Genomic DNA, 15,730 nt, shown 5'->3' with positions numbered 1-15,730 from the left:
CAGGCAGATGTACCTATCATATGTGACATCAGCTAGATTGAGAATGAAAGACCACTTTAGGTTAGAAAGTATCCATTGAGGTCCTTCAGTCCAACTTCATGGTCCAGCCTCCTGCTCAAGCAAGGACAGCTCTGAAGGTAGATCCAACTTTCAAAAACTCAAAAATTTTCAAAACTTTCAAAGACGTTTTAAGTTGTCTAGTATCTGTGATAATTGTTTGGCGACTGCATTAGTAGCACTGGAAGAATGTATTCCTAAAAGTGCAAGGCCTTTATGTAACATGAACACTTTTGGACAGGAAGATGCATCTCAAACAAGCTTCAGTACAAAACTTAAGTCCAACATAATGCTCAAATGAGTAGTTCTAGAAAAATACTTAGAGGATTTTTTTTTTTTTTTTAAGGAAGTAATAAGGAGCTCCTCAGAAGCCTCCTCAGAAAAAGAGTGTGTGCCAACTGCCATCAGGGGATTTCAGAAAGGGATTTTATCTAAGAGTTTCTTTGCAAAGACCTGACCACAGGTTTATAAAATTATGAAGAAAAACAACAACAACAACAAAATCACAGAAAAGCAGAGTTCTCCCCTTACTAACCACTAACATGTCAAGTGTCATTTGTTTCTGTGAAATGGTGTATTAGAGGAGAACTTTGACGTGAAATAAAAATTGAACCAAAAATCAGTCAGTAAATACTCACTATAATTTGGTACATCCTCATCAGAGTCTCTGGAAGATGTTTTACTGGTTTCTGATAAGCCACTTTTTCCGTATTCAGTGTTTAAGATGCTGGAGGGTTTTTCACTAAGTTCTCCTTCAGCTTCTTCCTCTAAAGCTGCTATCATATCTTTGTATGCCTTCCTGGCCTCTGTGGTCAGCTGTACCATTCTATGAAAATGGTCCTATGGAAATGTCAAATATTAATAGAGCTTAAATCATACAGTAAGTTTTAATATCTCCATGAATATCTATAATAAACATCCCTTACGAAGAGCATTACATTCATGGATACAGGCAAGCAAGAGAGAAAGCCTCATACTAAATGGTGTAGCTGAAACCCAAAGCATGTTTTTAGTCAGTAAGAGCAAAAGGAAGATGTGCCTAGGAATAAGTTGCTCCAGTATCGTAAATGAAGAAACACATTTTAGAACCAACTGATGTAGCTTTGTCCACACAACCAAGTGCTGCAATATTTAAAAAAGTTTTCTAAATACTGTAGTACCTCCCTTTTCAAGACTAGCTCATTATCTTGAAGTTTCATTCAAACAGATATTCAGCTAACCAGAAGAGGGTGATCTTTAAAATTATCTTCCATATTCACTTTTGGCCTTAGATTTTCCACTACTCTGCGAGAAATTGTTTATAAGCATCCATGGACTACTAAAATGATAGAACTCTGCATGAGGCAAGACATTAAAAACAAACTAAGCATTTATAAAAACACCAATTCTCTTTGAAGAAAATTTTCAGGAAAGAGATCTAGATGAAGACGGAGCCAGGAGAAGGTGGCCAAACTACTTATTTGAACAGTGCTGAGCAGCTGCACATTTTTAATCAAATTTTTATATAAGCCACTGACGTGGGTTAGAAAGTGTAAGCGTGCGAAAGCAAAACAAACCAAATCCTAAAGTTGTAACTTCAGCTGTATTTTTTTCAACCGGTAAAAAGTAAAGCTGAAGAAAAATATGAACCTACATCTTGCAACTCACCTGAGCTCCATCATAACTAAAAATTCCCACCACACTCACAGGCACTGCTTTATTCACACAGCGGCCTAGAGCCTTGCGATTAAGGGCAAAGACAAATGGGATATTTTGTTCACAGGCACAGTCGATAATGTTGTGCAGTGTCTCATCCAAGCCACCTGGAGCAGATAACAGAATTAACAAAGAACGACACTATTCAAGCTGATCATAGCTAAAAGACAGCAATCTCAAAAGACTGCAAAAACTAGGGGATTATGGGAGCATTTTGAAAATTTATGGGGGCATTTTTAAAGTTTATATACTATAACAGTGTTAGATCTCCTTTTCTAAAAGGGAATTTGTCATTTTTTTCTCAATTAGTAGTATCCTCAGACTGCTACTGCTCTGTATTTTGTGTTATGTGAGGCACAATGGTATTTACTAACACTGTTCAGTGTGATAACATTACAAAGCTAGGCAAAGAAACAAAACTAGTATTAAAAAACCCTGAATGCTAAGAAATTATTTAAAAGCCGGTAGAAAGTAATAACAAGAACTACTCAAACAAACTTTAAACAAAATAACATTGATAACTTATTGCCAATCTATGGCCTAAAAGAACCCGATAATGAGGACTGCTGGTGGCACAGCTGGCATCAGTAACTCTTGTCTCCTCTCAGCTGTGCCAGCGCGACCAGTTGTGCAGCTGCACTACAAAGCAATAGGCAAACAGATCCTAATTTCAAATAACTTCCCCCACCCTACATATTCGTGACGCAGTTCACGCTTCAGCTGCGCAGCATTGAACCATCTGAACAAGGAAGGCCTCTTTATATGACTGGATTTCAAAGGCAGCTCAAGATAAGGCCCTCCAGTGATAATATTGCTGCCGTAATATTACTGAGTCGGCTTTTTTTACATTTCTTTTATTAAGCAAATATAAGTAACATTAAGCAAACATTACCCTTTGACTGAATCTTTTCACAGTTTGGAGAGATGATGACACACTTCAGCTTTTTCAGCCTCAGATGTTTCAAAACTTCTCTAAGCCCCATAACAAGCCGGCGTTTTATCTTGGCCTTTACTGGGTCTTTCTGATACAAGCGATCTTGGAAACGGACCAGTTCCTTTAAGAGATCTGTCACACAACTGTCAACTTCTTTACTAAGTACCTGGCTGCAATAACTGGGAGAAAGAATCAACTGAATGTTAAAAACTCTGAAATTACAAATATATCTTTGTGTTTTTTCTATTCCCATTCCAAACATGCTTGTTATGTACACGAAAATGGAAATTTACTTCAGGTTTTTTTCAGTGGCTGAGAAGTTACAGAAAGGTTTGTTACTTATAATATCTGGCTCCCATACCAAACTATACAACCCACCTCCCCTTCTTTTTAAATATTCAGGCATTTTTCTGAGGACATTCATGATCTATGCAAATCAAAGTATGGCAAACAAATTCAACTTGATTTCTATAAATACATGGCTACTTGTGATAAAAATGGTAAATCTGAATCAAATCCCCCTTCACAGATTCGTAGTTTTTCTCTTTTGTTCTATGTCACTTATCTTTAGTGTTAGACCACACCCTTGTGGTTTTCATAAGGAAAGGATAAAAAATAGATCCTTCATCCTATCATTTCTTGGGAAAGATCAGGGTTCCAAATTAATTTTTCCCCAAGCATGTCTTCTACACAAATAATCGTTAAGGAAAGATGATGCTCAAAGAGTAAAAGTTAAAGATATCTCAACAGCACAAAATCAACAGAAACATGCCAAACAAGCAAAATCACATAAGGTTGTGAGAACAAAGTCCAAGATCCACCCCAGAGATAATGGAGATACAACTATCTCAGAATTTCACTTAACTTTTAAGAGCGTCTTATTAACTATTTCAAGTTTGTTTCACTAAGTCTACAAAAGTCTACAAAGACAAGTCTACTAAAATACTGGAAACTTCAAAAGACTAATCTAAAGATATAAGCTATTCTAAGCCTTACTAAATATTTTATAATCTGCAACAGCCAGGACTGAGTCACCCTGTACATACTCAATACAAACAGGGCCTTCAGTAAAACACTGTTGCACAGATGTGAATTAAATAATTTTTAATGCAATTAAAAGTTAAATCAGAGCTAACATAGCATCAGAAAAGAAAAGAATGGCTGTATCAATATTAACATTTACTATAAACATGAACTGCAGGAAACGCCAGTGGTGCATTTATGGGAGGAGGCTTAAAAGTTAAAGTACTGCTTACCTAAAATAACTGTTATAAACTATAACAACTACTATGCTGGATCTCTGACCTCTTCAAGCACAGTAATGAGCATTTTGTTTCTTTTATAAGGAAACATGCATACACATCTGTTTAAACAGAATTCAAGTGTTTGTACAAAATAACCCATAAGTCTTCCTTTTATTTCTCTGCCTAGCCATGACATGAAAATGTCATCTGACTAGTCTCATTCTTTACATTTTTATCATTTGGTCTGGCAGTAGAGAACCTAAGAACACACTAAACCTAATTATGGTGTCCTACTCTTAGCCTTGAATATTAAGCTGGTACTCCATTTATCTAACATCAGGTATTTACACTTCAAGAGAAGCTCCTTTTCCTTCTATAGCCTCTAAGGGATGTCATCTTCAAGGAATTCATATTTGTAAGAAAGAATTACAACAAAGTACTATTTTGCTGAATATCACTTCTTCTTTTTATGTGCCAACTTACAGAAAAACTGGAAAAAAAATTTAGAACCTTTAGCCTAAACTCCAATTAGTGTTGCACAGAATGCAACTGAAGCTACCTTGTTTGGAATATGTCATGCTTGTGGTACTGTGGAAAAATAAACATCAGTAAAATCAATACTTACTCTCTAAATCTCCTACTGTGGATTTTTGGAAGATTGGAGTTTAGCTGCTTTGAAGCTGTGGAGCTCTCTGTAGAATCCTTGATCGCTGGGCCCTCTGGAAACCCTTCAGAGTTACTCTGAGCCATAGCAGCTTGCATTACAGGAACAGCTGTCATGTGTAAATAAAGATATTTCGATTAAAAGACAGACCAAAAAGCTGACATGTGAACAAGACTAACTGAGAAAGTACATAGAGCATCAGCTTTGACGTGCTCTAAATTCTCGATAAGCCCATACTGAATCTTGGAAGTTTCTAAAATTACAGTTTTCATTTGGCAGTATTTTGGTACACATTTTTGAAAGCAGTAAGTGCGTGCACTCTCATATCTCCATCTACATACTGTATTCGAGCCTTCTCTTGAAAAATACCTGCTTGGCTATCCTGTGGAAGTGTTTCATCTTGAGTAGTATTTTCTATAGTCTGACAAATGTCATCTCCATCTTTTGGTATTGCTGTCTGTTCTAACAGGTGCTGCTGTTTTCGTTGTTCTCTTTCTTTTAAAATAATCTAAAAAACAAAAAAACACATTAAATCAATTCAATGTCATATGGATAACAAAGCAGTTTCTCTTACCAAGTGTTTACATACAGACCATACCTAAAGAAGTTTGGCACTAGTATTCAAAGTTTACAACTTATTTTTTTTTAACTTAAACACAAATTTTACAGTTCTTCAAAATATCATCACAGAGAAGGAAAGATATTCCCTAGAAGTACATCAAAAATAATGTTTTTCTTGACTACCAGTGTGCAAAGGGAGAAAATCTTTTTGAGTCATCAACTACGAGGGCAGAGATAAAGTTAAAGCAACAAATTTGTTCAATGCAGAGAAGCAGATGAAAAGGTTTCTCTCTTTACCTTTCTCTTTCAGACTGCCAATTGGTAGCAATTCAGCCAAGCACTCAAGCACATATATATACTTAAAGCATGCACAGTCCTCTATCATACACACTGTAGTTTGCTTAACTAAGGCTTTACTCTTTCCCACTTATTCCCCTGTGCAAAAGCCAAACTCAATCTGCACTGGATTGCTGTTTCTGAACTTGTAGATTGAAGAAAAGAGAGAAAAAATTAGAAAAGATAGCTAATCTGTATGGTACATGGAAGAAGGAAAGAGAGTAGGACATATGCTGGATCCAAATGCTATTATAGGCAAAAGCAATCATCAGTTTCTTGAAAGCCATCTTTCCTCTCTGCCTTAGGAGCCGGCTAATAAGCTCTTATTGTATACATAGCTACTAGCTCAGCTAATCTGCCTGAACTTCGCAAGGAACCACACCACAGAATATAACCGCAAGGTAAATTTGCCCATCTGCATTTGCCAAAGAACACAGAACAAAAATAAGCTTCGTAACATACTCAGAACACAGATGTTTTATACAGATAAAGCCCATCTTTCCCTTCTCAAACTTACTTTGGAGAAGAGATGGTGTGAAGATAGAACAGCCAAAATGCACAAAACCCCCAGTTTATTACAGCTTTATGTTGCCCCATCCTCAAATTCAACTAAGCAGCACAGAATGACCATTAAATCACCTCCACTAGCTCCATAAGAATATTTCTAGACCAAAAGTGACCTAGGGATGGAGTGTTACCCCTGGGGCAAGGAAAATGCTAGATATGAAATCAATGGTACCTCAAAATCCTCTGTATAGAAGACATGACAGAAAGAAGCATGAATAGGCAAGGAGGGAGAGATCAGAGAAACCTTCAGGCTGATCTAACATTAGTTGCTGGAGAATCAGCTGAAGTTCTGGCTTGGAAGAGCACAGAAACATTACATATACCTTCGCTTGTTCCACTCTCCCCAGTCCTGCAAATAAGGACATCTCCTCCAAACCCAAAAAGGTTTCTTTGGATGTCCCCCTATACCAATGATTTGAACACACTTTTGTACCACCTGTTCTTGAGCTGTCAAGTGACTTAAGAGAGGAAATATATCTTGGGCAGAATTTTTATGCTGTTGGACAAGACTCCTCTCCATCTCTCCCCCGTTTTTTTAAACCAAGGAAAGCTAAAGTTGAATTTATAGACAAATGGAAGCCAAGATGGAGATGTTAATACCAGGAGGTTTAAACAGACTCAGAGAAGAATACTAAAGTTATATTAGCCTTTATTATGCTGTCTCAGGTAAAAATATGAGCACCTTTTTAAGAGGTGTTGGTCTCTTTGCTTTAGGGACTTCTCTCTGCTTCCCTTTCTTTACCAATGGAGCGCTGGAATCCAAAGGGTTATGAGGCATCTTTCCTTGGTTTAACCGGTGAATTTTTGTTGCTGTAGCAGGTTCTTTAGAAAGCAATGGTATGGCACCACCAACTGAGATAAAAGAAAGTCTGCATCAGACAACCATAACATATACCTAACCCAAAATCCAATGCAAGTTTAATAACTGAATTAGGACAAGTACAAACACAGTAAATTTGTGTTGTGTTGCTATTTAGAGTGTTCACAGGCAATCCTGTGCCACTAAATGGAATTCTTTATTAAAGATAGCCTTTGTTCCCTTCCAAATTAATTACATGTCCTCTACCAGTAGCATACTACCAGAATCACGAGCTCTATCCCTCAATCTCAAAAGCAGTATTTGGCAAAACACTGCACTCCAAGCTACCTTCAATATCAAGCCATTTCAGCTTGGTAAATCTTCAGGAATCTCCACGTTCCTCTGTGTTTATTAGCGGCATTTCTTCCACTACGGTCAGAGTCTGTACTGTGTTAAGATACATACTGAGCTGCAGCACTAGAGTTTCTAAATTTAATTGCTATAAATAACCTGAAGCACTCACTCCTACCATTTGCTTCATTTCATTAAAGTTGGGTGAAGTTAATTTGCAGATGAGTAATGAGCAACATAAAGCTGCTGCTAAGTCTCATTTGCTTATCAACACAGCTCTCATAAGGTAGGTCTACTTTACTTGCATTTTACAGAGGGTTTAAGGCACTGAAGCTTTAAATGACCGGCCAAGAGACTGAACTTGGAGCTTCCAAACCCTTAGCTAACATCCTAACAACTAGGCTCCATTTTCAACTCACTACCAATAAGAATTAAGGCACCAAGAGAGAGCACTCTTTGTCAGACTTCTGCTACCTGCAATATAAACCAGGTTACATCAGCAATTAAATGAATAGGATGACATGAGTAACAGTGAAATGAGCTTGACACATCCCCCAGAAAACACCTAAAGCTTCTGGCAGTTTGTCTTAAGCCATCTTCATTTAGTGCTTCCAAAGTATTTATATGCTGATCCTCCAGTAACACATACAGTATAAACAGGTTACTTTATAAAACTGCTACATTGCAACTTTTCTTTTTTGGTTCACTCTAACAAATGCAAATTGAGAACGCTGCCACAGAACTTGTGCAGTATGTGAGCAAAGGTTGCTAAAAAAAAATCATAACTGTAACTGGATTTGAAGCAATACGGAAGCATACATCCCTTAAACACCTAATATTTCTTTCGCTGTGTGTATCATCTGTTCACTTCAAATTCACAGAGCTCTTATGTTCCTGAACTTGATGGCTTTTACAGTTTATGACATCTTGCATGACTGATGCATTTCCAAAATTGAATTTGAATTCATGTAACTACTGCTTCACTACGCTGTTCTATCTATACATAATTTACTAAATCAAGTACTAAGTGGAAGGAAATAACTTTCTGCAGTCACATTCCTTGCCTTTCTTGTCCGCTTTGTTTCTCTTCTGGTTACGCAGGTCAGTACAATGCCATTTTATAAACCAAACTTACATTTAGGTATACACTGATTTAATGTGTGCACTGAATATTATAAAATATAAAGCTGAGGTAAAATCTGCTTTATACTTCCAGGATACCAACATGACACATCAAATCCTCTTGTGCACAGATCCAGATATGAGCAACTTCATATTAGAAAGCATGTATTCTGACCCATAAATTTGTGCTCCCCTGTCTTTTTTGCCAGTCCATGCATTGTGTAATTTTATACACTGGTTACTGGCACCTCTGCAGCACTAAATTTGACTGACTCCAATAAAAAAAATTGCAAATTTCTTCATTTGCAGAAGAATAACAATAAAAAAAAAAATCTTACAAATTCTCTCAGCCAAGGCATCTCTCTCTGATGCTCAGTATTTTCTGCTTTTTCTTTAAAAGCTCAGACAAATAGCTATCATATTAAACATTGTGAGTTGAATGTTCCTGCAATTAGCTTTCTTTCCAGAGTACCAAAATAGGGAGAGAAGTTTCATCATCATTAAATTCTAGCAAACATCATGTTTCATTTTGCAAAATGGATTGTACTAACACAGCCAAGACTAAATTTTGACTTATAATACAAAAGACACTTGAGCTATTTGTTTCTGCTTCCTTGATATGTACCAACAAGATTTGGCGGATTCACTCCACCACCAAAACCTGGAATTTTGTTAAACTGCAATTATTTCAGAGTTATCAGGCACGACAGAACTCATCTTCTGATTTGGGCTGACCAACTCTCCCATAACCCCTGTGTCTGCAAAGGTGCTTCTTCACTAAAGTTATAGCTCTAGGGGTCTTCAGCAAAGAGGAGCTTAAAAAGGCCTTTCTTACTGCACAGCAAAATGAGACCTTCTGTTTTGCTAATGCAACTATTTGCTAGGCTGCACTACAAGCTAAATCACTGAACTGATCAAGGTTAAAAACAGATTCTTTTTTGCAGGTTCACATTGCAACAGCAGCACATTTATTTAACACAAGGCGAAATCTCCAAAATCATAAATATTTTCCTCAAAGCTAACTTTCAATCGCCTCTCATAGTTATACAAGGAATACTTTTACAATCCATTGTCCTGAAGATTTTTCTTTCCTCAAGTTTTCCTCTAAACACTTCAGATTTTCATGCTATTTTTAAACTTTGATCTTCTTCTGCATCATGTTAACTGTGCTCCAGCCTGCATATTCAGAGATCATCACTTAGCAGAAATGAGGCTACATGCAAGGTTTGAACAACACTTAAAAGCAATGCTAGTTGAAAGAAAGGAAATTTAATCATAACCAATACCTGAAAACACCACAGGTTTAGAAGACTGTTTTGACTTCCCTGTTTGCTGTTTCTGCTCCAAGACTGCCAACATGCCACCCAAATCCAATTGCACGGGAATTTGACTCTTCTTACCACTGTTCCTGGATGTTTCCTGAACAAGTTCAGTACAGATTAGGAATGTTCTCCATTTCAGAATGTGAAAGACTGCATTTCATATGGTATATAATATACTCTTAATACCTTCACCCAGAATACTTTTGATTTTTAACTTAATTAAATCAAAATACTTTGATCTTTATATATACATTAACTTTACTGCAAAAAATGAAAAGTCCAAAAGTATCAGTAAATTATTTGACTTGTTTTTACTAGCTACTGGGATAAAGCATAAGAATATCAAGTCTTTATTAAAATAGCTGCTTTGTGTCAGGCTCCTACTTTGATCCAGCTGCCACCTATCTTTGAAAAAGAAAAAAAGGCTTAACAGAATTGCAAAGTGGTGTTAAAAGAATAGGAGAATCTTAGGTACTCTGCGAATCTTCTAGGCATGTGATTGCAATATATAGACGTCAGCTCTGGTGTCTTTTTGAAAAGAGAGGTCATTAGCTCTTCCTTTAAGCACCATCTCCTGATAAAACTAACAGTAACCTTTCTGTCTGCTTTGAAGAGAAGGTAAAAGTAGTGTCCCACATTTGGCATCACATTCAATAATTCAGATTATAATAGTGTCACATTTCAGACTAGAAGTTAAAACAAGAACATTCATGTTATTACAAATGCATAGTCTAGCAAAGACTAAGAAAGGGTAAGCTATGACTGCAGAACATGCTAAGGAAATGGCTCATGGATTTAGTACTTTTAAGAAGCCCCATCGTGGAGGTTCAATTCATTACAGCTTCTGTTACAATAGCATTAAGGGATGTGACTTCCTCCTTCTGAGCCCAGGACCTCATCTTGCCTCAGAGCTATGTAACAACCTACTCATCCACATGGAACTACACACTCACCTCACTGTTGCTCCATTTTCCTCCTCCTTCTCCCAAGCTAAGTGGACCTTCTTATCTAAATGAGGCAGAACCACTTTTAAGTGGTTCCCAACTTCTAAAGACAATCAGTGAGGACAGGACTTACGTCATGATCAAATAAGACAGGTGAAACAATAATTCCTGATACCTGAAACTTGCATACATTAATGAAAAGCTAGTATTTTTCCCTAAAAACTGCAACATTGAAATTGGGGCCTAGCAATTACTACCACTGAGTGTTCCCAATCAAGAGGAACTTGTCACTTATCTCAGTGACAAAGTATGAATACAGTCATGCTTGGACTTAGGTCTTACATTTAAATATGTTAGTGTCCTTTGTCATTTTGGGTTGCCAACTTATTTTCAAATATGAATTTACTTTACCTGCATTTTCTTTCTTTCTAATGCAACAGATGTAGTTTGCTTTGCTGATATTCCTTCCACCTTGGGCGTTCCATCCAGCTTGGGAGAACGGCTATCACAGGACTCTTCGGGGAGATCAACCTTTGAAATTTAGAGGCAAAAGGTAACAAGAAGGAAGAGAAAATATTTAAAGACATACATAAAAGGAGAAAGCAAAGACACCATTGAATTCAAAGGGAATGTATTAGTCAGACTATCTACAGTAAAAGGGGTGTAAAGCTACGATCTAGACCTGAAGTAGCGAGCAACAAGATTCTTCTAAAAATATGACTGTTTATTGGGTGCTGTATTGATTAGTGAGACTCATGCTTTTCTTCCTTTCTTCAGATTTGGGGGGGGGGGGGGGGGGAAGAAACAGCAAGGCAGCTTCCTCTTCAAATATTTATTACAGAAAAGCACAAGTGTCTTAATGATAGCAGGCCTCTACAATTTATGTACATTTTGAGAAGTTATATTCCACTTAGGCTTATAAAGCTAAAAGGTTTATCTCATTTAAAGTGCAGGTCTGCATTACACCTTCTTTATAGCAAAGCTGGTTTGAGTAATCAGTGTACCTTTTCCTGCTCATTCCTCCCTGCCAATGCAATTTATTGCCCCAAACAAAGCAAACAAATTTTTTTTTTTCTTTTTTAACCACTAATATTCACAGTGAAACAAAACCAAGGGACAAAAACTTCTAGCAGCAAAGCTACTTTCAAAAAAAAAAAAAAAAAGAAAGCTGGAACTTCACTTTTATTATTTCTGTTATTTTCTTTGATTTGAAAGAGCAGTCATAGTCTCAATCCTTGGGATTCATGTACCATTAACACTCATATTAAAAAAAAAAAAAAAGCTTGGATTTATAACTCTTCAGTGGAGATTCATGTTTTTTTTACCTCTGTTTTAACACGCACAGCTTTGGATTAGTTTTAATGTAATAGCTTGCATTTGGGATGGATTCAATGTCAGACTCGCAAGTTCTTACCCGTGCACAGTTTGACACTGAAATGTTACACTGTTCAGATGCCCTAGAAACATAATACAATTATGAAATGCAAAATTAAACCAAAACATTACCTGTAGGAAGACAAACCACAGAGACAGAATTCATCTCACCTAACTTCAAGTGTCTACAGCATAGGTGTCTACATATGAGTCAGCTGTCCAGAGTTTAGGGAGTAGTTCACAGACCAAACAGGCATCTCCTTTGGGATGGTAAGGATACAGACTACACTGACTAGCTCTTCACTGTCCACTGAGTACCTAAGGTGAGTGGCATGGGCACAGGCCTACGTCACAGGCATCTACATTTAGTCAGATGAATTCCACCTTCAGTTTCATTTAAAATTTGCAATTTTTTCCTGCTTATTTTCTGAACATTCAGGTAAAGTCCTAAAAGTACTTACTTCAGACTGCTTTCTGACAGCAGGAGAAAATGATGACTTCTGAGATCCCAGTCTGTTTCTCCTATCAGAAGCAGCTGCCAGATCAGGAAATTCTTCAGCATCCTAAATAAATAAAAGATAAGATATTCTTTTTATAAGAACTATCAAGTTCAAATTCCTAAAACTGAGCTTTCCTATGTTTAAATGTTTTTCTCCCTGCTCCTTATCAAAGACTCATCATAATTTGTTTTTACTAGACAAAAATTCATGAAGCTGAGTCTGCCATCAACTGTAATCAGGCTACAATGATTAAGAGTCACCTATGAGGCAGCAGCAGCTAATTCAGGGATGAAAGAGTTACTAAAAAATGCTTCCAACAGCAGCTTGTTATTGCTGTCATCTGATACAAATAATTAGAATTAAATGGCTCCTAAAGGAGTGTTTTTCAAACCATTTAAAAGCCTTGTAAACCACTTCCCCTCTTCTTCTAGTACAGTCTCCAGCTGTGCAATCTTGCCTTAAACATGCAAGTGGTGAAGAATGAAAGAACAGGCAAAAGGGTCGTAACTCTTGACTACAGTACAGAAATACTGTAGAAATACAAAGAAATCAGTCAAGTGATTATGTACACTTGGATACATGAGTAAATTTCACTAGCAGTGGATACATTATCCAGATCATGGAATAACTAAATCACTAGTACAGAAACACCGGAGCTTGCTCTGCACTGGCCACCTTGTGTCCGGGGGAGCTCACTACCTCAGTCAGCAATGACGCTAATCCACCAGAGTTGTTCTTGTTTGATTGTTTCTCCTTGCACTTTTTAGCTGTGATACAATACTACCGAACATACCAATACTTCTTCTGAAGCCTAAAATCTTAATTTAAATAGCCCATGCTAATAAAGTCTCCCATAAGAACAGACGCGTTGAGTCAGAGCAGTCATACCTTAACTCAATATCCCACTTTTGAGAGAAGCTTGTAAGTATATCAAAAGAAAAATGCAAAAAAGGGAAAATGAATTTACAGACACACTCTTCTGCCTTAGGGACTTCTTGGACCAGAGGTAATATCTGGATTTAAAAAGCCCTCAGTGGAATAAATTTTTATTTCAGCTTGCCCATTCACTTTTTGAATTCACATAAGTTTCCAGCATTTGCAACATCCTGTAACAAAGTGAACAGGTAAGATCTAGCACTCAGTGTGATATAACACCTCCTTTTATTTGTTCTCATTATCCGTAACAACCAGAGGACATCAAACAAAATTACAAGAAAAAACAAATAGCTTATTTTTACTTTCTTGTCACTTCTGATTCCCTCTTAGTCATCTATTTTACAGACTGAGAAGTCCTAGTTTATTCAGTCTTTCCTCATATGGAAAGTGTTTCACACCTTTGATCATTTCTGGAGCCTTTCCTGTATCTTTTTTAGTGTATGTGTATATAAATAATTTTAAGGAGTGGAGAACAGACAAGAAAACAGAATCCACATTTTATTTAGATCAGACATGTCCTGGATTTTTATGTGGTCATAATATTTTCTATTTTCTTTTCTACTTTCCTAATAATTCCTAACACTGTTTGCCTGTTTGATCAGTAGTACCAGCACTGACCTGATTATCAATACAACTTCAAAACCTCTTTCCTGAAGGAAAATATCTAGTTCAGAGCCATCACTGTGTACATAAAGACAGGATTATTTTTCCCCACGTGCATCACTTTATGCTCTTTAACAGGTTTATAAATTAGCAATTTTTACAAAACTAGCAAGTAATCCAATTGTTCTGGTAAACTTCTGCACGTAGCAGAATTTTCTTAAATCCCCTACATCCCAAGAAACTCCATGTGTACAATCTTCTTACGTTCTTCTAATCCAAGAGTACCATACAAGCACTTCCCCCTTTTTTCGCACTGATGAGCATTCCCAGCAAACCAGGAGCTCTTGAAAAGTGTCCCCCACTGCCACAATAGATGTTGCATCCACTTCATGGATTTTGGTGCAATGTGTGTGTCCTGTACTGTGATCCTTCTTCCTTGTGTTTCCCTTCAATTCAGATGGAACTTTCTGTGTCTCAGTTTGTGCCCATTGCCTTGCGTCCTGCCACTGGGCACCAGTGAAAAGCATCTGGCCCCATCCTCTTGACACCTTCTCTTCATATATTTAAACACGCTGATAAGATCCCCTCCATCAGTGTTCTCTTCTCCGTGCTGACGAGCCCCAGCTCTCTCAGCCTTTCCTCATAAGAGAGATGCTCCAGTCCCCTAATCATCTTTGTAGCCCTTCGCTGGACTTGCTCCAGTAGTGCCACATCCCTCTTGTACTGGGGAGCCCAGAACTGGATGCAGTACTCCAGATGTGGCCTCACCAGGGCTGAGTAGAGGGGGAGAATCACCTCCCTCGACCTGCTGGCAACACTCTTCCTGATGCACCCCAGGATACCATTGGCCTTCTTGGCCACAAGGGCACATTGCTGCCTCATGCTTAACTTGGTGTCCACCAGCACTCCCAGGTCCTTCTCCGCAGAGCTGCTTTCCAGCAGGTCAACCCCCAACCTGTACTGGTGCCTGGGGTTATTCCTCCCCAGGTGCAGGACCCTGCACTTGCCTTTGTTGAACTTCATGAGGTTCCTCTCTGCCCACCTCTCCAGCCTGTCCAGGTCTCTCTGAATGGCAGCACAGCCCTCTGGTGTATCATCAGCAAACTTGCTGAGGGTGCACTCTGTCCCTTCATCCAGGTCATTGATGAAGAAGTTGAACAGGATCAGACCTGGTATTGATTCCTGGGGGACAGCACTAGTTACAGGCCTCCAACTAGACTTTGTGCCACTGATCACAACCCTCTGAGCTCTGCCATTCAGCCAGTTCTCAGTCCACCTCACTGTCTGCTCACCTGTCCCACACTTCCCTCATCTACCCAGGCAGTCATTCCAGCACAGAAGGCTGAACACAGAAGAACAGAGAGACCTAACCACAGACCATACAACAATTCTCTAAGGTGGGAGAGTCTAAAGCATTCATGATACTGATACACAGAAGTATCAAAATACTAGTACGCATACGATGACTAAATGAATTTGAAAAAATCTGCAAATAGTGACTACAACCCTCCAATCAGGGATGTAAACAATCAGTAACAACTCTGCTCCATAAAAATTACTTCCAGATTTGAGATGATACTAGTACCACATTCTTTAAAATCACGGCATCACTATGGCACTCAATACATTAAATTACTTTTTTCAGAATCTGTTAACATCCAGACACTCAGATTCATCATTCCAAATTTGCTCCCAAGTCTTTTCTGTCTGTTGCTTTCCAT

The 15,730-nt window shown here is 37.9% G+C and overlaps 1 protein-coding gene across 1 annotated transcript in view; it reads right to left on the bottom strand.

Moving 5' to 3' along the window:
* The window catches only part of SECISBP2 (SECIS binding protein 2), a 29,011-nt gene that overhangs the window by 1,981 nt on the left and 11,300 nt on the right, over window positions 1–15,730 (bottom strand). Inside the window, exons 10-18 of the mRNA XM_067316058.1 lie at window positions 12,432–12,533; window positions 11,008–11,127; window positions 9,617–9,749; window positions 6,741–6,910; window positions 4,964–5,102; window positions 4,556–4,703; window positions 2,645–2,865; window positions 1,705–1,859; window positions 696–897 (exon numbers count right to left, since the gene is read on the bottom strand). Coding sequence (XP_067172159.1) covers window positions 696–897; window positions 1,705–1,859; window positions 2,645–2,865; window positions 4,556–4,703; window positions 4,964–5,102; window positions 6,741–6,910; window positions 9,617–9,749; window positions 11,008–11,127; window positions 12,432–12,533 — 1,390 coding nt within the window. The remainder of the gene's footprint in view (window positions 1–695; window positions 898–1,704; window positions 1,860–2,644; window positions 2,866–4,555; window positions 4,704–4,963; window positions 5,103–6,740; window positions 6,911–9,616; window positions 9,750–11,007; window positions 11,128–12,431; window positions 12,534–15,730) is intronic.

This window comes from Apteryx mantelli, chromosome Z (assembly GCF_036417845.1).
Source record: "Apteryx mantelli isolate bAptMan1 chromosome Z, bAptMan1.hap1, whole genome shotgun sequence".
NCBI lineage: Eukaryota > Metazoa > Chordata > Aves > Apterygiformes > Apterygidae > Apteryx > Apteryx mantelli.
The sequence above is the reverse complement of the archived record's forward strand: the minus strand, read 5'-3'. Positions and strand labels throughout refer to the sequence as shown.